Source organism: Thalassophryne amazonica, chromosome 12, assembly GCF_902500255.1.
Source record: "Thalassophryne amazonica chromosome 12, fThaAma1.1, whole genome shotgun sequence".
Taxonomy (NCBI): domain Eukaryota; kingdom Metazoa; phylum Chordata; class Actinopteri; order Batrachoidiformes; family Batrachoididae; genus Thalassophryne; species Thalassophryne amazonica.
The window spans coordinates 62,368,879-62,390,710 of NC_047114.1; the positions used below are offsets into that span (position 1 = coordinate 62,368,879).

The 21,832-nt window shown below is 44.1% G+C and overlaps 1 protein-coding gene across 3 annotated transcripts in view; it reads left to right on the top strand.

Moving 5' to 3' along the window:
• LOC117521082 (protein unc-13 homolog A-like) overlaps nucleotides 1-21,832 on the top strand; it is a 97,201-nt gene that overhangs the window by 41,515 nt on the left and 33,854 nt on the right. For 2 of the 3 annotated variants that reach the window (XM_034182398.1, XM_034182400.1), the window contains 11 exons: nucleotides 1,376-2,455; nucleotides 2,602-2,704; nucleotides 3,781-3,824; nucleotides 6,056-6,134; nucleotides 11,761-11,766; nucleotides 11,857-11,931; nucleotides 12,030-12,249; nucleotides 14,568-14,795; nucleotides 14,886-15,027; nucleotides 16,434-16,603; nucleotides 16,729-16,844. In XM_034182398.1, the coding sequence (XP_034038289.1) occupies nucleotides 1,376-2,455; nucleotides 2,602-2,704; nucleotides 3,781-3,824; nucleotides 6,056-6,134; nucleotides 11,761-11,766; nucleotides 11,857-11,931; nucleotides 12,030-12,249; nucleotides 14,568-14,795; nucleotides 14,886-15,027; nucleotides 16,434-16,603; nucleotides 16,729-16,844 (2,263 nt within the window). The remainder of the gene's footprint in view (nucleotides 1-1,375; nucleotides 2,456-2,601; nucleotides 2,705-3,780; nucleotides 3,825-6,055; nucleotides 6,135-11,760; nucleotides 11,767-11,856; nucleotides 11,932-12,029; nucleotides 12,250-14,567; nucleotides 14,796-14,885; nucleotides 15,028-16,433; nucleotides 16,604-16,728; nucleotides 16,845-21,832) is intronic. The other variant, XM_034182399.1, reaches the window with a different exon arrangement.

A 21,832-nucleotide genomic window follows, 5' to 3' on the forward strand; every position in this document is an offset into this window, starting at 1 on the left:
TTCACTGAAAACCAGCTTAATTTTTCGAACCATGTCCACTTCGATGTGTCTCACAGGTTTAGAAAAAATTTTGATCAAACAAAGCGCCAGTCTCTCAGCAACTTCTCAGACAAAGGAATTCCGACAAGGGGCTGGACGACTCCTCCCACAAGGAGTGCTCACAGGTGAATGACGTCACCGACAGGCGTGGAAAAACTCACGCATGCGTACAAGGGTTCAAGCATGTCTGACGTAAAAACATATGAATGAAATCCATATAGTTTTTGAAAAAAATAAAAAGGACCGTTACTTTATTGACAGCCCTCGTATATATATGTGTATATGTGTATATATATATATATATATATATATATATATATATATATATATATATATGTATATATATATATATATATATATATATATATATATGTGGTCTATTAGATAATAAACTGACCCTTTTATTTTTTTTTTTAACTATATGGATTTGAATGACGTGCGATTACACCAATCATGCTTGAACCCTCGTGCGCATGCGTGAGTTTTTTCACGTGTGTCGGTGATGTCATTTCCCTGTGGGCAGGCCTTGAGTGAGATGTGGTCCCACCCTCTCGGCTGAATTCCTTTGTTTCACACGCTGCTCGAGACGGCACGCGTTGCTTTATCAAAATTTTTTCTGGACCTGTGAGGAATATCCGAGTGGACACTATTCGAGAAATTAAGCTGGTTTTTGGTAAAAAGTTTAACGGCTGATAAGAGATTATGGGGTGTTTCTGTCGGTGTAAGGACTTCCCACGGAGCGGGACGTCCTGCAGCGCTTCCAGGCGCCGTCGTCGGCCTGTTTCAACCTGAAAACATCCTAATTTAAGGCTTAATTCACCCAGGACGTCGTTAGAGAACAGAGAAGATTCAGAAGAGGCCGGCATGAGGACTTTATGCGGACATTCCACTGTTTAAGGACATTTTTTAATGAAAGACGTGCGCACAAATTCGCCGAGTCGTTACCGTGACGACTCGGCAAATCTGTGTGCGCTGCGACAGGAAAAACACCTCCTAAACAATGAAAAAATCAACGAGAGGGTGGATGACTCCTCACTCAAAGACTGCCCACAGGTGAATGACATAACCGACAGGCGTGAAAAAAACTCTCGCATGCCCACGAGGGTTCAAGCATGTCTGATGTAATCACACGTGATTCAAATCCATATGGTTTTTGAAAAAAATAATATATATATATATATATATATATATATATAAACACACACACAATAAACATTAAAGACATTGTGCTTGTTTTTGTTCCCAGTGTAAAAAGGTATACCTATTTAGTATGTTAATAATCACTGTCTACTGGGAATTGTTTAGTTGTTTTTATTCTTATCCTTTCTCCTTCTAGTCCCACGGGGAGCTATGCATCGTCTGCAGAACTGAGTCGGGGTAGCAGTCAGCTGAGTGAGGAGGATTATGGCGGTGAGTATGGAGAGAGGGACCCTTACGACGAGAATGACTCTTACCACTCATGTCACTCCTCGGTTAGCTACAGCAAAGACTCCCCAGACTGGGATCTAGATGAGACCCAAGGGGTATACAGCGATGAGGGTGGCTACAGCAAAGATGGTGGAGAGGAGAGGGCCCTGTATGAGGAGGATGATGGTCGACTGTATCAGGGAGAAGAGGAGGGTCTATATGAGGATGATGAGATGATGTACGATGATGAGGATTTATATAATATGGATGGAACTCTCAGTGAGGACTTGGAGCCACTGTTTACCCCTACCCCAACTTCAACTGCACCACCGGTTCTTGACCTACCAAGTTCTAGACCTCCACTTGAGAAACAGCCTTCCCTGCACCAGCAGCAGCCCCTCACTCAACTTCCCAACCAAACGTCAAGCCAGATCCATCCTGCTGTTGTGGCTCCAACCACACAGGCCCCTTCTGGGCAACCAGTGGCACAACAACCGAAACATTCCCAGCCACAGTCGCAACCTCAGTCTGCCCCATCTGCTACTTCTTTCTTCTCAATGGCTAAACCTCTAACAGCAGCTGTTACAGGCTTAGCTTCTACTTTCCTTTCTTCTGTACCCACCACCCAACCTGCTCAGTCTCACCCCCCAACATCAGCTGCATCCCAGCAACACCAGTCTGCTGTGTCTAACGCTGTTCCTCCATCACATCCAGCAACGATAACTACTACGCAGTCTCCCTCTATGGGCCCTTTATCACAGCAGACTGCCTCTAGCGCCCCACCTCAAAGCATGCCCAGTGGTTGTGCTACTGCACAGTCACCTGTCCTTCAGGAGCAGGCTCCTCAGGTTGAGGAAGAGCCTTGGCTCGAAGAGCAAAAGATGCCAGAGAAGGAGATCCACACACCACCTGCTCTGCCTGAGGAGAAGCTCCCAGTGGAGAATGAAGAGCATACTGAAGAGAAACAACCACTGACACCAGTAGAAGAGCAAGAGATGCCGCCTGAGAGGTACGGTCAATGCATAGACAGTTAGAAGAGAACAATATCAATTGCATTGCTCATCAATAAGAAGGGTTAGTCAAAGGAAACAATTCTTTTATGTACTAATGTGTTATCTTGTGAAACGTTTCCTGAACATTAAAACAATGTTGTAGTTCTGCAGTGATAGAGGAGCCAAAAGAGCCAGTGGTTCCAGCAGTCAGGGCCAAGGAGAACTGGTTAAGGCTCTACAACAAAGTCTTAGACCAGCTTCGAGAGGTAAGAGCATTATCCTTGTACCGACTATCATTCAAGTCATGCTTTAAAATCCAGTCCAGCTCAAACACATTTCTCCGTACCTTTACAGTTAACAGAAACACAGTCCTGAGTCTAAAAGTGTTCACCAACTTTTTGAAATATGTATGTGATGTGCATTATTGAAATGCTAAGACTAACACAGAGTGGATGCAGTTAGTGCTTTTCACTAGATACAAGAATGAAGAGTTAATGTTTCATGTTCTATTAAAAAAACAGAAGAAGTAAAAATTAAGACACAAACCTTTTTGTTTGAGGTGCAGCACCACACCACTGCCTGATTTATTTATTTATTTTATTTACATTTGGTTTTGCTTGATAAGTTTTCACTTGCACATTTTGTTCACATATTATGTTGCTACTCATTACCTTTGAATTCAGTTTTGCAGCAGATTAATTGCTTGCTTCAATGTTTATGTTGATGTATGTCACGTTGCGTTTTTCTACACTTGGCTTCCCTTCCTTTGTCTTTCGTTTGTTTGTGCCGAACACTTTGTTTTCTTTCCAGTTTCATGTCATTGCCATAGTGACACTCGCATGCACTTTGCTCGGCCAACTTTGGAGCATGTTACCAGGTAGGTAAAAGTTGTAGGATTGCTCATGGGAGTGAAGGAAATTTAGGCCGTTTTGAATTCCTCACTGTGGCACAATTACCCGACTCATTCATCCTCACAACATGATCTTTGTAGTTGTTTTCATAGTGGCATATAGTTCATATTGTCTTTCGTGTTATCAGAAAGTATAACATCTGCTGTCTAGTTCACGCTTGTGATTGCCTGTAGAACACATCTTTGCAGATTATTTGTGTGTAATCATGCTCTACGACAAAGTAGATGTGTGAAGCATCCCAAAGGTGATTCAACAGTAATGCTCAGCTATACATTTAATTGTTGGAAGAATTAAATACAAATTTTTAGAGCCAAACAAAGAACATTTATAATTACATAACTTTGAGTTGGTGAAATATATATATATATATATATATATATATATATATATATATATATATATATATATATATAATTTTGCTTCTTTCTCAGGCTCGAGGAGAGACGTCCAGTTCACTGTGGTTTGGTAAAGGAGGGTAGGTATCTGTATTTTGTTGTTTACTTGAAACAAAGTACTAGCTTAGCTGTACCAAACTCACTGTTTCCCAAAACTATGATCTAATGCTTGCAAGTCAATGTGACAAACCGGAAAGCACTGCTTCAGATTGAAAATGCCCTCCTTTAGTCTGGGAATCCTCCATCTTATTTCATTGTGATCCAGAGACTCATTCAGGTCTTGGCAGTTGGCCAGTGAGTACTGAGCGCCCGTTGACGTGCATGATTTAGTGGGAGGGTCATTTGTAGATGAGGCAGACCTCTGCTTGTAAGTGCAACTGCACACATAAGAACTGCTAAGTTTGCCCAATATAAACCCAACATTTACACCCCAATGCCCGTGGAGTGATTCACCTTATCAATAAAGTCCATGAGCAGCATTAATGGTGGGAAATGAAGGACATCATTGTGAGGTGATTTGATAATAAGCATTTATGTTACTCTGATTGATTAATATTGGTAAAGTAATCATTACTGAGCTGAGAGTTATCAGACAATGCATGCATGTGGTCGATTGACCTTTGACAGACATGAGGTCAGGATGGCCTTTCCCCTGTTTGTGCACATTTGCAGCTGTTTCAGTGTACATTGCCCCTGCCATAAACTAAACTTGGTCGTATATTACACACTGTTCTGGTACAATCCACGTTACACCAGGCTTGTAGAGAAATGCATGGTGTATTATAGTGTGTCTGTAGTAACTGTAATGGAATTTTTTGTGTGTTTATGAGTTAAAACTGAATAACAGCAGTTCGGGCATGCACAAAAATGGAATAAACCCTTATTTCCTGTATTACATCATGTGTTGCATGGTATTACATAAATGTAATTACAGGCACCGAAGCACACAGGGGTGCATAACCAGGCACAGACAAACACTAACACACACCACATTTTTCACTTGATGACGCAGACGTAATGGCACACTCACCGCTTGCCAAATACCACAGTGTTATAGGCCCACAGGATTTGCATATTGAATTTGTGTGAGGTGGCGATGGATGTTGGTTGGTTGATGGATGAAACCCCAAACAGAAGCAGCTAAAAAAAAAAAAAAGAAAGAAATGGCCTTCCACGCTGAAAGGGTTGATATCGCTCTGTCAGGTCACATGAAAGTGCCCAGGACACATCCACAGAGCCCCAGAGTGTTGCCATATCTTTCTGTGTCTCTCTCGCTCTCTCTGTCTCTCTTTGTGACATGGTTGTTGGTATCAGACAGGCTGGTCAGGGTATTTCAGAAACTGCTGATCTACTGAGATCTTCACACACAACCATCTCTAGAGTTTACAGAGAATGGTCTGATAAAGAAAAGAAGACATCCAGATAGCGGGAGTTGTGTACATGAAAAATGCCTTGTTGATGTCAGATGAGAATTGTCAGACTGGTTTAATGGGTGACTGCATGATGCTATCATGTCAATATGGACCAACATCTGTGAGGAATGTTGTCAACACCTTGTTGTGTCTGTGCCACAAGGAATTAAGGCAGGTCTGAAGAGAAAAGGAGATCCAACCCAGTATTAGCAAGGTGTACTTAATACATTGTATCATGTAGTACATTCTGGCTTTAGAATTTGACACTAACACTAACTGAACTATAGACCAGAGTTCAAGTTTAGGTGTGTACTTCATGCTACCTTTGTTTTTTTGACATGACACACATCTTCATCATTCCTGGGTACAAGACTTGGTTGGGGAAGTAACCTGCGATTAACTGATGTCCTATGCAGGGAGAGCCGTAGACTTTCATCTGCTTCACGCTATGGTATCTAGGGATACGCATTGACCTGATGGGCCACAGGGCCGATATAGGACTTGCTACATAAACTAAAGCACTGACACTGTGAATTAAGGGCAGTTTCTATTCAACAAGACCTGTTTCCTAATACACAAAGGTGTCAGAGAAGAGTGAGAGAGAGAGAGAAAGAGAAAGAGAGAGCGAGAGCACACAAAGAACAAGGTAAGTGAGGTTTTAAGATGAGGAAGTTTGTTCATGAGGGCTCTTGACCACAGAATAGTGATGCATCCATATGCATGCATATGCAATAAAATGGCCATAAGGTAGAAATGGGAGTGTTATGTTATTGTTTTGAAGACATCTCACCTAATAGATAAATGGAACATTTATACCACAGTTTGATGATGCTGTTGGGATGCTTTAATTTCCACAACAATTTCTTTAAATCTAAGTAAATTTTACTGCTTCTGTTCAGAATGGGCGGTGCACTCTACAGCATTGACAGCATGCCTGACCTTCGCAAGAGGAAAGCCATTCCTCTTGTCAGAGATCTGGTGAGAAACACATTTGAAACACAAACACAATGGCAATAAATTGAATTTTGTGGGGTGCAATGGCATCATTTCAGACATGATTGGTTCCTCCTCTCAGTTAGCTTATTTATTTATTTTTTGTCTTTACATCTATATGACTATTTATTTGGACTTTAGGTTTCTAAGTTTATATGCAACCACAGTGGTTGTGCTGATTTGTGTGGCTGACTTGCTAACTGTTTAAATCAGTGTTGACCAACCTTTCGGAGGCCAAGTACATGTTAGACTAAAAGCTAAGCTCTGTGAAGTGTAGCTGGGGTGTCTGTTCAACAAACAATCCTCTGATTAACCAGTGACCTAGTTCAGAATTATATACGAGGTCTGTTAGAAAAGTATCGTACCTTTTTATTTTTTTCAAAAACTATATGGATTTAATTCATATGTTTTTACGTCAGCCAAGCTTGAACCTTCGTGCGCATGCGTGAGTTTTTCCACGCCTGTTGGTTGCGTCATTCGCCTGTGGGCAGGCTTTGAGTGAGCACTGGTTCACCCCTCTCGTCGTTTCATTGCGAGGAAATAGCGGAATGATTTGGGCTTTTTTTCCATCCGAATGTTTTCAGAAACTGTTAGAGACAGGCAGCTGGAAACCATTCGAAAAATTTATCTGGCTTTCGGTGAAAATTTTACGGGCTTCACAGAGAATAAGGAGTGTTACTACAGCTTTAAGGACGGCCCACAATGGCGCACGGCGCGCCACGCTCGAGCCGCCATCAAGAGGCAGAAACCACCACATCATTTCTAAAAGGATCGCTGTGTGGAGCCGGGACCGTCGTGTGTAATTTCTCTGGTTATCACAAGAGCTGGACATCAGCCATTTTCCGGCAGATTTCACTTTTAACAAGAGAGTTTGTCATGGAAAGCCGCGCGGAGGCTTCGCGAGTCACGACCGATTCGCTGATGAAGCGAGACAAAGGAAAACCTCCATTTCGGAGTGTTAGAGGACAAGTTGGGACATGTCTATCTCAGCTTTCAGTGCTTACCAGTCGAGTGAGTATAAGAGAAATTGTGGAGAGCTGGGCTTGTCCCAACTCTCCACACAGAGATCCGTTTAGAAATGATTTGGTGGTTTCTGCCTCTCGATGGCGGCTCGGAGCGCGGCGCGCCGTGCGCCATTGTGGGCCATCCTTAAAGCTGTAGTAACACTCTTTATTCTCTGTGAAGCCCGTAAAATTTTCACCGAAAGCCAGATAAATTTTTCGAATGGTTTCCAGCTGTCTGTCTCTAACAGTTTCTGAAAAAATTCTGATGGAAAAAAAGCCCAAATCATTCCGCCATTTCCTCGCAATGAAACAACGACGAGAGGGGTGGAGCAGTGCTCACTCAAAGCCTGCCCACAGGCGAATGACGCAACCGACAGGCGTGGAAAAACTCACGCATGCACACGAAGGTTCAAGCTTGGTTGACGTAAAAACATATGAATCAAATCCATATAGTTTTTGAAAAAAATAAAAAGGTACGATACTTTTCCAACAGACCTCGTAGTCAAAAATGGATCTTCTTATAATATCATTGCGAGAAAGTTTGCGCCACCAGCATTAGACTTTAAAGAATAATATCCAAACAAGTTATATCTTTTTGCTAGAATAAATAAATATGTGAGTAAAGGTTCCGTACATCTCAAATCACCCAGTTTTGGAGGAACTTTCCAGTTCACCCTCTCAGATTCGTCTGAAAAATTTGCAGATGCTCCTATACCACAGATATGTAAAACCCTAAAATAAGGTCTGTATCTCAAATTGTGTTGAAGCCACAGCCCCTGGAAAATTTAGTTAATTATTTGAATTTTACCAACGGAGGCTCTCGGCGCACTTTCCAGCATGAATATCTCCAATTGTATAGAATGCACAACTTTGAAAGTCAGTGTTTCAGGCTTATTTTTTCTGTAGAATTAGCCTGAGACAGACCTAATATTTTGGGTTTTTACATATTTGTGATATTGGAGCATCTGTAAATGTTCTCAGAAGATTCTGAGGATGACCTGAGACATGCCAAGTGACTTGAGATGATCTGACCCTAAAGCATCAGCCAGTTGTTTACACAATTGTCACTCATGCTGTAATGTACTTTATACCGCTTTAATAAAAAGAAATTTTATTTAATTGCACTTAAACATGCTTCAGTGTCACTGCAACATGTGCGTACAAATTACACTCGTCATTGTTCACATGTTTACCTGTGTGCCTGCATACTTTTTGCAAAAATAAAGAATTCAAAGGTTTATTCGCCACAGAGCAAACTTGACCTCGGTAATCTGTGGCTGACAGAAGAATATCTTTGTCTTGTTGCTTCTCGATGCAGCGATTTATCACTATAGAGCTGCATGATGACATGATTGTGAAGAAACTTGCCAAGTTTCTATTCAGAGCTTGTTGCCATTTTCATTTTGTAATTGTTTCACCTCGGTAAAGTATTCTTCTTACTGTTGCTACAGTTATAACACCTTCATGTTGCAGGTTATTGGTGCATTGCTTTGTTTAAATGACACATACAGAAGAACACAAAAACAAATGTAGGTTATGTGGATACATGTGCCGGCCCACAATGCACAGAAGGATTGCTGAAAAACATGCATAATATGCTGGTATGCATGCAGTTGTAGGTGTGTCGCTACAGTCCTCTCCAAAGGTATGAAAAAAACTTTTTTTGTTTGTTTGCTAAACATTGAACATACTTGTGTTTGAGTTTTGAAAGATATGTAGACATGACAAGACGGTCTATAATTTTAGTTTTTATTTTCTGGGATTTAAATCTGCATATGATAAACAACATAGTACATATCACTTTTTGTATGTAGTCAATTTATGGGAAAAAGATGAATATGGTCACAGAAAATGTTTAGAATAACAAACATAATATTTGGTTCCGTATCATTTGCTTGCAATACCTTCAAGCCTGCGATGCACTGACATCACCACATTGTTAGTTACTTCTGATGTGTTGCGTTTCCAGACTTGTGTGGCAGTCTCTTTCAGTTATTTCTTTCAGGGATTTCTTCATCCAGTCTTCTCTTTATGAGGTGAAATGCATGCTCAATTGGGTTAAGGTCCGGTGATAGACTTGGCCTGTCTGCAACCCTGTACCTTTTCCCCTTGATGAAGTGCTTTGTTGACATGACTGTGCGGTTTGTGTCATTGTCTTTCATCATGATGAAGTTCTTCTGGATTCATTTGGATGTATTTCTCTGTAAATTGGCAAACAAAATGTTTCTGTAGAGTTCAGAATTTGTTTGCCTCAACTGTCAATAAAGATAAGTGAGCCTATTCCAGAATTAGCCATACACTACTGTAGTATTACTATTAAGTTGTATTGGTTTCTCTTTTTTTAACTTGCAGTCACCACACCAGATCCAGTATGGATCTTTGTGTTATTCATTTTGGCACTGGTTTTATGCAGGATGTCTTTCTTGACACAACTCCGTGTTACATGGAGAAGGGACAGGGGTTGTCTTGAAGCAGGAACCTTCTACTCTGGAAATAAGCGCAGTAACCGCTTAGCCACCACATTGCTCTAACACTACTGTAGCCAAACTATGTTTGACAAATACCTTTGTATGTTTTGGTTCCTGACCACATTCTTTTTTTTTTGGAGGAGTTGATAGTTAAGTTGTTAAAACGGTGGGCTTGTGACCAGAGGATCCTTGTTTTAAATCACCATCAAGATGGAAAATCATGGTCCTTAATTCTAAATTTCTCCCGGTTTGCTGTTGAGTCCCTTGCATGGCAGCACCCTGACATTGGTGTGTATATGGGTGAACGCGAGGCATCACTTTAAAGTGAATTGACGATGAAAGCTCTACATAAATGCAGCTCATTTATCATTTACTTCCACACTTCAAGACTATTTCTATAATCTTGGTCTCATCAGTCAAAAACAATTCATGCAATGTTTCTGTCATCAGTTGCTGTTACTTTCCTCTGTTGACCCATTTGATGTTTGTTGCTCAGTGCACTGGCAGTTGCTTGTGTTTGTGCAGTGGCTATAACTGATTTTCACTCTCTACCTAGCTTCAAAATAGCTTCCCCTTCTTACATAGACATTTCTTTGGTCTTTAAATTAGTGTATCGATTTTAACACCTGCAGTTCTAAGGCTAAAACCAAATTCATTTTCTATACGAGATTACTCCAGTTATGGGTCACATGGGGGCTGAAGCCTATTCCAGCAGTCATAAGACTGTCCAGGATGCACCTCAGGGTCACATATATAGACAGACAAACTCATTCACACACCTATAGTCAATTTAGAGTCTCCAATTCACCTAACCTGCATGTCTTTGAAAGTGAGAGGAAACCGGAGCACCCAGAGGGAACCCATGCAAACACAGGGAGAAAAACTTCACACAGACATGTCCAGGTTGGAAGCGAACGCACAATTTTCTTGCTGTGAGGCAACAGTACTAACCACTAAGCCCCCATGCGACATTTTAGACATTCTATTTAATTTTATATGATCTGACATGACACACCTCGGTATCTAGAGACTCCTGTCGGTCACATGTTCTAATAGTTCTACTCATGTATAATTTAGGTTGTCTAATACACAAAATGCCATGCTCTCTATTGTGTAATATATAGTATCTCGATTTAAATACCAGAAAATAAAAGTTGACATTCTAAAGTGTTTTCTCATATTTGTTTTTGGATTTCAAATCCAAATGTCTTCCATATATACAAAAAACAGTTGAATTGGCTTTGTTGTTCCAGTAATTTCAGAGAGGACTGTACATGATGGTGCACATAATATCTTTCACAGTTGACTTCGAACATGATAAAGATCTACCTGTTGACTGCAATCATTGGGTTGGTGAGCACTGGTTTAATTGCTTGTGTAGTAGTTGTGTAAACTGTGTTACTGTGATTGCTGTGTTTATTTTGCCGTGCCAGTCTCGCCATGATGAGGAATATAGAATTGCTGTCCGTGCATCTGTCTGTCTGTCATGTTTTTTTTTCAACACTATATGTAATACAATTTATTCCAAAATTAATATGCATAATAATGTACCGTTTCTTCATTGTATGAACATTTGAGCCATCTGTCACTCAGGAGCTTTACAACAGAGCCACTTTAAACAATGCAGATTCTATACATTATATCATTGTTTAACAGTGTTGATGCACTCTGTCCAATTTTTTCCAAAATATATATGCATAATCATATACTAGTTTTTCCCATCCTATAAACCTTTGGGCTATATAGAATCATGCTCCATCTGTGCATGTAGACATCTAACTTTAAAAAAAAAAATAATACAAAAAAAATTGAATCAGTTTGTACTAATTAAATAATTAAATACTTCCATTACTTGCGGCGACGGATGTTCAGCCACAAGTTGCCTTATTTCAAGTCAAGCCAAGATATGTAAATGTTAAAGTGCATTATAGCAAAAAAAAAACAAAAAAAAAAACAGTAAATACTGTAAGTATTAGCAAAAGAGCTAACACTGTACAGTGAAGCAGGATGAATAATAATAATATCTCTATTATTTTAATGCTATTATGTTACATGGCACACACACACACACACACACACAATGTTGTTAACCTCACTATGTTTTGTTTGTTTTTGTTTTTCACTGCATTACCATGTCAGGCAATGGTGAGTATTTACCCCTCAAAGGCATCAAATACTGTTTTAAGTTCCACCGTAGTCCACATTCAAAGACAAATGTGAGTCTTCTGTTTGTAGTCTCTGGTGCAAAATTCTCGGAAGGCTGGAATCACATCTGCCATGGCCTCCACCACACTTGGCAATGAAGAGCTGGTCAGTTTTCTCATCAGAGTTCACGTCCTCACTTCTCTTCAAGTTCTGCCAAGTACTACTCTCTGTTGTTATGAAATTGTACTTCTCTGTGTTTGCAGAAGAGCCATGTTTATAAAAAGACTCTGCAGGCGCTGATCTATCCAATCTCCTCCACTACACCGCACAACTTTGAGGTGTGGACAGCCACCACCCCCACCTACTGCTACGAATGTGAGGGCCTGCTGTGGGGTATTGCCCGTCAGGGCATGCGCTGCTCCGAGTGCGGCGTCAAATGCCACGAAAAGTGCCAGGACCTGCTTAATGCTGACTGTTTGCAAAGTAAGGACTGATGCCCAGAGACCTTAAAACAAACCTGCTTTTGTTTGCTTACCCTGCTAAACAACAAAAACACACACCATTAAATGTATGCTTCATTTAAATTTATGTTGGGATGCGGAGCCCTTTTTGTGCTTTTTTCTTTATCCTTCTGCTTCAGTTGACATCCAATTGTTCTGGTCCTCAGTCTACTCGTATAGTCTCCTCATCTTCCTTTCCAATTTATCTCCTGAGTAATGTGCTGTCATTCTCCCACCTGTTTGCGCTGTCACTTCTACCGGTAGCTTTTGCTTCCATGCTGCTTTGTCTAATTCAGCTCCACAAGGGGTGATTTATTTCAATGCCATACTGATTTTGGAATCAATCGGCACAATGCATAATTCATGTTTTGTGTCCTTTCTGGTAGAAAACAGGGAAATAAGGACCCATTTGCAGAAATCTTTAGAACAGAAGACAGGGACAATCCAAAATCTTAAAGTTAAATACAAACAAGAGACACGGGTGATATGCAGTCAGTTAAATCAAAGAAATTCATTAGTTCATTGTCAAAAGAGAGACCAGAGCCAGGATATCCACAGCAAATAAGTCAGATAAGGAGCAGGCAAAAGCAGAATGTATGTCAACTCAGGTCTGGGAGCATGCTGACTCTGACACTGACTCATTTGCCACTCACACATGGACAGAGACTGAAAGCATGCTCCCACCCCCTCCTGTCCCCCGCTCACGCCACTCCCTTCCCCCTTCAGTGTGCCACTAACCGTTCCCCCCCAAGCTGGCGGCAGCATGACTACATGTTGCTGCGGCCCCCCACACTCACATCGCCTCAATTCGGAAAACGGACTGTTTTAAAGTTTAGTGCACATAAACAATGTCAAATGTATATGTGTTGTCTTAATTCTGATGTGTGCCATTATTACGGTAAACAAGTAATTGTGGATTAATTGCTGTATCTTGTCTGTGGTAATTGGAGTGTGGACGTAATCTCGTTGTTGTTGCACTCATGTAATGACAATGACAATAAATCTCATCTATCCATCCATCCATCCATCCATCCAACCATGCGCTGGTGCTCCACTTCACCGCATCCGCGACACCATCGAATGGTCTTGGGTCCTGGAAGGCAATTGCCCAGGCAGACAACGGTCCATCCTCACCTCTCAAAATTCATCTATCTGCCACAGCCAAGTGAAACGGGGAATCTAGAAGAGACAAAAACCAACCAGAGATCGCAAAGACACAGGGAACAAGACAGAGATTCTATATGTCAAGCATTTTTAGTCAGGAGTTTAGGAGTTTAGGACAACAAATATAGGAGGGTTAAACTGTCATGGTTAAAATGGAGTCCCTAACAGTCTTGGTATTGACTTGAAAGATAAATCCTTTTTGCTGCTCCCTTGTTTTCACTCAGGGTCATCACAGCAGATCCAACGTGGATCTGCATGTTGAATTGGCACAAGTTTTTAGGATGGATGCCCTTCCTGACGCAACCCCACGTTACATGGAGAAGCTGGCAGGGCTGGGGTTTGAACAGGGAACCTTCTGCACTAAAACAAAATGCACTAACCACTTGTAAGGCAACAGTGCTAACCGCTAAGCCACCGTGCTGCCACTGTGATTATGTCACATAATCTTTGACAAGATCAGTGACATAGTGAACACCGTTTTGTCTTCAACATTGTGAGGTTATGGGATAAAACTCTTGAGCAGATATACAGTTTCAGGATTGATTGGAAAATGCAGATTAAAGATAAAGATCAGCTTTATTTATTCCAAAGGAAATTATTTTGCCAGAGTACAGAAACAGTAAACAATGGTGAGTTAAATACAAAATTACAGAAAGTGTTAGTATTAAATAGAAATCAGTCGGTCAATTTTATTTATTTATTTAGTTATTTTTACAGTAAGTACAACAGATATGTGTGAAAAGACTGTGCATCCATATTGCACAACATGTTTGGTTATATTGCACACAACTCTGAATAACCTACACTGCGATAGCCTGGCAGCCTGTACAGGGTGTACCCCCACCTCTAATCGCCGGGATAGGCTCTAGGCCCCCGCGACACTTAAATGGAATAAGCAGGTATAGAAAATGAATGAATAAATTTGGTTTAACTCTTATAAGTTCTCATACATGACAAGTCCACATAAGTGCCAGAACATACTAATGTGTAGACCTGGACCCCCACCATTTCACAGAAAAATAGCCATAGGAAAAGGTCTCCAGGTGTATTGAGGTGTATTTGTAAGCTGCAGGGCTGTGAGCCATTTGTCCTGAATACTCTCTGAAATATACATCTTATGTGCATCTGTGTCATCAGGGGCTGCAGAGAAGAGTTCCAAGCATGGGGCAGAGGACCGAACCCAAAATATCATCATGGTTCTGAAGGACCGAATGAAGATCAGAGAGAGGAACAAGCCAGAGATCTTTGAACTAATCCAAGAAGTGTTTGCCCTTGACAAATCAACACATGCCACACATATGAAGCAGATTAAGCAAAGTGTGCTAGATGGGACTTCTAAATGGTCAGCGAAGATCAGCATCACTGGTGAGGTTAATGACACATTAGAATAAATGTCAATTAAAAGATACCAGAAACCTTTAAAGGTTTAAATGTGTCTGCTCATCTTCCCCACAGTGGTATGTGCACAGGGCCTACAGGCCAAAGACAAAACAGGCTCCAGTGACCCATATGTCACTGTCCAAGTGGGTAAGACTAAGAAGAGGACCAAGACCATCTATGGAAATCTCAACCCTGTCTGGGAAGAGAACTTCCACTTGTGAGTACAACTCTGACCTCGTTGCTAACAGAACTCAAATATTACGAGGGCTGTCCATAAAGTATAGGTCCTTTTTATTTTTTCAAAAACTATATGGATTTCATTCATATGTTTTTACGTCAGACATGCTTGAACCCTCGTGCACATGCGTGAGTTTTTCCATGCCTGTCGGTGACGTCGTTCGCCTGTGAGCACTCCTTGTGGGAGGAGTTGTCCAGCCCCTCATCGGAATTCCTTTGTCTGAGAAGTTGCTGAGAGACTGGCGCTTTGTTTGATCAAAATTTTTTCTAAACCTGTGAGACACATCGAAGTGGACACGGTTCGAAAAATTAAGCTGGTTTTCGGTGAAAATTTTAACGGCTGATGAGAGATTTTGAGGTGATACTGTCGCTTTAAGGACTTCCCATGGAGTGAGACGTCGTGCAGCACTCCCAGGCGCCGTCGTCAGCCTGTTTCAAGCTGAAAACCTCCACATTTCAGGCTCTATTGATCCAGGATGTCGTGAGAGAACAGAGAAGTTTCAGAAGAAGTCGGTTTCAGCATTTTATCCGGATATTCCACTGTTAAAGGAGATTTTTTTAATGAAAGACGTGCGGGCGGATTGCAGCGTCGGCTCGCAGCCGCCGCGACGCTCCGCCACAGGAAAAACACCTCTGTTGGAAGCCTTAAGGACAAGTTGGAACATGTCCAGCTGTTAAACAATTTCTCATATACTCACTCCACTGAAAGCCATCAAAAGCCGCCTGGACACGGAGGTGTTTTTCCTGTGCCGCCGCACCGCACCGGCTGCGTCCCGACGCGCGGACCCGTCTGCACGTCCGTGGGAAGTCCTTAAAGCGACAGTATCACCTCAAAATCTCTTATCAGCCGTTAAAATTTTCACCGAAAACCAGCTTAATTTTTCGAACCGTGTCCACTTCGATGTGTCTCACAGGTTTAGAAAAAATTTTGATCAAACAAAGCGCCAGTCTCTCAGCAACTTCTCAGACAAAGGAATTCCGACGAGGGGCTGGACGACTCCTCCCACAAGGAGTGCTCACAGGCGAATGACGTCACCGACAGGCGTGGAAAAACTCACGCATGCGCACGAGGGTTCAAGCATGTCTGACGTAAAAACATATGAATGAAATCCATATAGTTTTTGAAAAAAATAAAAAGGACCTATACTTTATGGACAGCCCTCGTAGATTCAAAATATCTTGTATGTCATTTTAAATTCACTACAAGAATGTAGTTAAAAAGTCATCATGCTACCTTGTCTATCATTGCAAGCATTTCCTTTGTCTCTCCTAAGGTTTTTTTTTACCACACAATCGAGCAAAGCAGCCTGCTGTCATGTAATTCACACTCATACATGTAATTTAGATTCATATTTTCCAACTTGTTCCTTCTCTGTCGACATCTAGTGAATGTCACAACTCATCTGACCGTATCAAAGTTCGTGTGTGGGATGAGGATGATGATATCAAGTCTCGTGTAAAACAGAGGTTCAAAAGAGAGAGCGATGACTTTTTGGGTCAAACCATCATTGAAGTCCGCACTCTCAGTGGGGAGATGGATGTTTGGTACAACCTGGGTGAGTTTGAGGAAGATTAGTGAAAGGGAGTTTGAATAGGTAGCAACAGAACACAAAGAATGTCTATGACTCTTGCAGATGGAACAGATACTAAGCAGATGTGTGTATTTTATTTTCTCTGACAGACAAGAGGACTGATAAATCTGCTGTGTCAGGAGCCATCCGGATGCACATCAGTGTGGAGATCAAAGGAGAGGAAACAGTTGCTCCCTATCATGTTCAGTACACCTGTCTACATGAGGTCTGTCTAACTTGAGCCTCTGTTGGAAGTTTTTTAAGTCCACACAGTGCAAATAACACATTAATAATAGAAGAGCAACTTATTACTATGTCTGCCATGAAGGTTATGCTTTTACTTGTATTTGTCATTAAAGTCAGTTTTATGATGGCAATAATTTATGAGCTTGTTTTTTTTTTTTTTTTTTTTTTTTTTTTTTTTTTTAGGGAGTTTTAGGAACTTCATTTTGCAGTGGGATGTCCTGAGCAAAACATTAGATGAATGTTTTGATGTAGGCTAAATTCTAATCCAGCCACTAACAGAATAAACTTCAGTAAAAGTGAAGTTATTAAAAAAAACAAACACATGGTAGTGTTTCCCCTACAGTATTATAGGCCCTTCAGGTGTCACATTCGTAAATCATGGATGACTGCCATGTTATTTATCAATTGGGAAAATTTATTGAAAACTTATACTGATAAATATACAGGTACTGAATTCAGAGTTATTGAGTGCTCTTCACCCTGCTGCAGCAAATTCCAGACTCCTGACTACTCCCTTGGTGGAGTGCATGTCCTCTTTTAAGATTTCCTGTCTTCAGATTTGGAGATGGATAATTTATCTCTGAAGTTTTGAGGAAAATAGCTTAGCTCATCACATCCTGTCCTTGACACAGTCTGTTTTCTTATTGCTGATGTGGACATTACATTTAAGGCCATGACACATACCACTGACTCATTGCAGTTTTTTGTGCAGCTTTTGCAAGGTTAGATGATAATTGTTCCATAACAAAACTAACATACGTATGACACAGGCCACCAGACCAATGAGAACCCGTACCAGGCCTTAAAAAAAAAGTTGAAGTATTAATTACTGTATTTTTGTTGGGAAGGTGTCGTAGCACGGACCCACAACAGGGGGCGCAAATGAACGGACAATGAGTAAGCCAAAAAGTAACAATTTAATGTTGTGATAACACACAACTAAATGTACAGAAATTTGCACAGTCAATAAACTCCAGGTGACGTGTGGGCAGGCTCGAAGATAGGAGACCCCTGACGAGAGAGAAGCCGCGTCCCACATGGCTTCCACCACCAACGGTCTGAAGAACACCGGAGCTGCCAAGTCCCGAGTCCCCAGGTGGCCTCTGTCTTCGGCTGTCGACCCTGGTACTGCTGGCAGAAAGCAGACATAAGATGTATGAGTGTGAGTCCGCACACTCAGTAATTCACAGTCCATACACAGTTAGGAGGGAGCTCCTCCACCTCCAATCACACACTCGTACAGCTCCTGGTTTAACCACTTATCTGGGTTGGGATGTGAGGCGAAGCCGTCGCTGTCACACCAAATGCCAATCCCTCAGATAAGGCAACACTCCAGGAAAACGGCTGTAACAGAAGTTCAGGTTAAACACACAAAGTGTCTGTCAGCAGAGAAATTACCTTGTTAATGGTAGTCGATTTCTCGGCGAGGAGGTGGAGTTGCAGTCCGGCTTTTATGATGGTGAAGATGATGATGAACGAGTGACAGCTGGTGCAGGGGATGAATGACAGCTGTCACTTCTTCTGGGTCTGGCGCCCTCTCGTGCTTGGAGCCCGCACTCCAAGCAGGGCGCCCTCTGGTGGTAGTGGGCCAGCAGTACCTCCTCTTCAGCGGCCCACATAACAATTTTCTGGAATATAAGTCACACTGGAGTATAAGTCACTCCTATTAAAAAATGCCTGTCCAAGCAGGCTCCCGGTCGATGAGTCGGGCAGGAGGCGGCGTAGGTCCAGGTGCACAGAGGGGCGAGGTGTGGTGTGGCTTGATACGGGACACGTGGAATACCGGGTGGATCCGCAGTGAAGCTGGGAGTTGGAGCTTCAATGCGGCCGGGTTGATGATTTTGAGGATTGTGAATGGTCCGATGTATCTGTCTTTTAACTTGGGGGAGTCCACACAGAGGGGGATGTCCTTCGTTGAGAGCCACACCTCCTGCCCGGGCTGGTACGTGGGGGCCGGGGAACGCCAGCGGTCCGCATGGGTCTTGGCCCTCGCCCGGGCCTTCAACAGGGCAGAGCGGGCGGCCCGCCACACCCGGCGGCACCTCCTGAGGTGGGCCTGGACCGAGGGCACACCGACCTCTCCCTCCACCAGCGGGAACAATGGGGGCTGGTACCCCAAACATGCCTCAAAAGGGGAGAGGCCGGTAGCAGACGAAACTTGGCTGTTATGGGCATACTCGATCCAGGCCAGATGGTGACTCCAGGCCGCCGGGTGCGCGGAGGTGACGCATCGAAGGGCCTGCTCCAGCTCCTGGTTGGCCCGCTCTGCCTGGCCGTTTGTCTGGGGGTGGTACACGGACGAGAGACTCATGGTGGCCCCCAGCTCCTTACAGAAACTCTTCCACACCTGCGAAGAGAACTGGGGACCACGGTCTGAAACGATGTCCGATGGTATCCCATGCAGCCGCATGACGTGGTGCACCAGGAGGTCTGCCGTCTCCTGGTCCGTCGGGAGCTTCGGGAGGGCCACGAAGTGGGCCGCCTTGGAGAACCGGTCCACTATCGTGAGAATTACGGTGTTGCCCTGGGACGGCGGGAGGCCCGTGATGAAGTCCAGGCCGATGTGAGACCAGGGGCGATGAGGCACCGGCAGGGGTTGGAGGAGTCCCGTAGTCCTCTGATGGTCTGCCTTGCCCCTGGCGCAGATGGTACAGGCCTGGACGTAGTCCCGGACGTCGGTTTCCAGGGACGCCCACCAGAAGCGCTGCTGGACTGCTGCCACGGTCCTACGCACTCCGGGATGACAGGAGAGCTTGGACCCGTGACAGAAGTCCAATACGGCAGCTCTTGCCTCTGGTGGGACGTACAGTGTGTTCTTGGGGCCGGTCCCCGGGTCCGGGTTCCTTGTCAGGGCCTCCCGGACGGTCTTCTCCACGTCCCAGGTGAGGGTGGCCACGACAGTGGACTCAGGGATGATGGTCTTGGTGGGGTTCGACAGCCCCACTTTGGCTTCTTCTTCGTGCACCCGGGACAATGCATCTGATTTTTGGTTCTTGGTCCCGGGGCGGTACGTGATCTGGAAGTCAAAGCGCCCGAAGAACAGAGACCAGCGGGCTTACCTGGGGTTCAGCCGCTTGGCGGTCCGGATGTACTCCAGGTTCCGATGGTCCGTGAAAACCGTGAAGGGCAACGATGCCCCCTCCAGCAGGTGTCTCCACTCTTCAAGAGCCTCCTTCACCGCGAGGAGCTCCCGATTGCCGACGTCATAGTTCCGTTCAGCTGGAGTCAACCTGCGGGGAAAAAAGGCACAAGGATGGAGAACTTTATCAGCCTCCACGCTCTGGGACAGCACGGCTCCTATCCCTGAGTCAGAGGCATCCACTTCTACTATGTACTGGCGATCAGGATCAGGCTGCACCAGAACTGGTGCAGTCGAGAACCGGCGTTTCAACTCCTGGAACGCGGCTTCGCACCGATCCGACCAGGCGAAGGGGACCTTGGTGGAGGTCAGGGCAGTCAGGGGGCTAACTACCTGACTGTAACCTTTAATGAACCTCCTGTAGAAATTTGCAAAGCCGAGGAACTGCTGTAGTTTCCTGCGGCTTGTTGGTTGGGGCCAATCTCTCACCGCCGCAACCTTGGCCGGATCAGGGGCGACAGAGTTGAAGGAGATGATGAACCCCAGGAAGGACAAAGAAGTGCGGTGGAACTCGCACTTCTCGCCCTTCACAAACAGCCGGTTCTCCAACAACCGCTGTAGGACCTGACGTACATGCTGGACATGGGTCTCAGGGTCCGGGGAAAAGATGAGTATATCGTCCAGATATATGAAGACGAACCGATGCAGGAAGTCCCGCAAGACGTCATTTACCAAAGCTTGGAACGTCGCGGGGGCGTTAGTGAGGCCGAACGGCATGACCAGGTACTCAAAGTGACCTAACGGGGTGTTGAATGCCGTCTTCCATTCGTCTCCCTTCCGGATCCGAACCAGGTGGTACGCGTTTCTAAGATCCAATTTCGTGAAAATTTGGGCTCCATGAAGGGGCGTGAACACTGAATCCAACAGAGGTAACGGGTATTGGCTGCGAACCGTGATCTCGTTCAGCCCTCTGTAATCAATGCATGGACGGAGTCCGCCGTCTTTTTTACCCACAAAAAAGAAACCAGCACCCATCGGGGAGGTGGAGTTCCGGATCAGCCCGGCAGCTAAGGAGTCCCGGATGTAGGTCTCCATTGATTCGCGTTCCGGATGTGAGAGGTTGTACAACCTACTGGACGGGTACTCAGCGCCCGGGACCAAATCGATGGCACAATCGTACGGTCGGTGCGGGAGAAGAGTGAGCGCCAGATCTTTGCTGAAAACGTCAGCAAGATCATGGTACTCCTTTGGCACCGCCGATAGATTGGGGGGGACTTTGACCTCCTCATTAGCCGTAGTGCCGGGAGGAACCGAGGATCCTAAACACTCCCGGTGGCAGGTTTCGCTCCACTGCGTCACAACCCCGGACGGCCAATCTATCCGGGGATTGTGCTTCACCATCCATGGAAAGCCCAAAATCACTCGGGAGGTTACATGGAACACGATCTCCTCCCTGTGATTCCCAGACACAACCAAAGTCACTGGTTGTGTCTGATGTGTGATTAATGGAAGCAGGGTGCCATCTAGTGCTCGCACCTGCAATGGTGCCGGCAGAGCCACCAGGGGGAGCCCTACTTCCTTTGCCCATCTGCTATCCAGCAGATTCCCTTCCGACCCCGTGTCTACCAGTGCCCGTGTCCCGACGATGCTCGTTTAAACGGTTGTCTAAGCATATAACTAAATCGACAAGCCCGTCAAAATCCCGCGGTTCCTCCTTAGCCAGTAGGTGCTCCTTAAGGACCGGAGACAGTCCATTTACGAAGGCGGCGCGGAGCGCAACGTTATTCCAGCCGGACCTCGCTGCCGCGATGAGGAAGTCGACTGCATACTCGGCTGCGCTACAGCGCCCCTGTCTCATAGACAGCAGCACGTTCGAAGCGGTCTCGCCT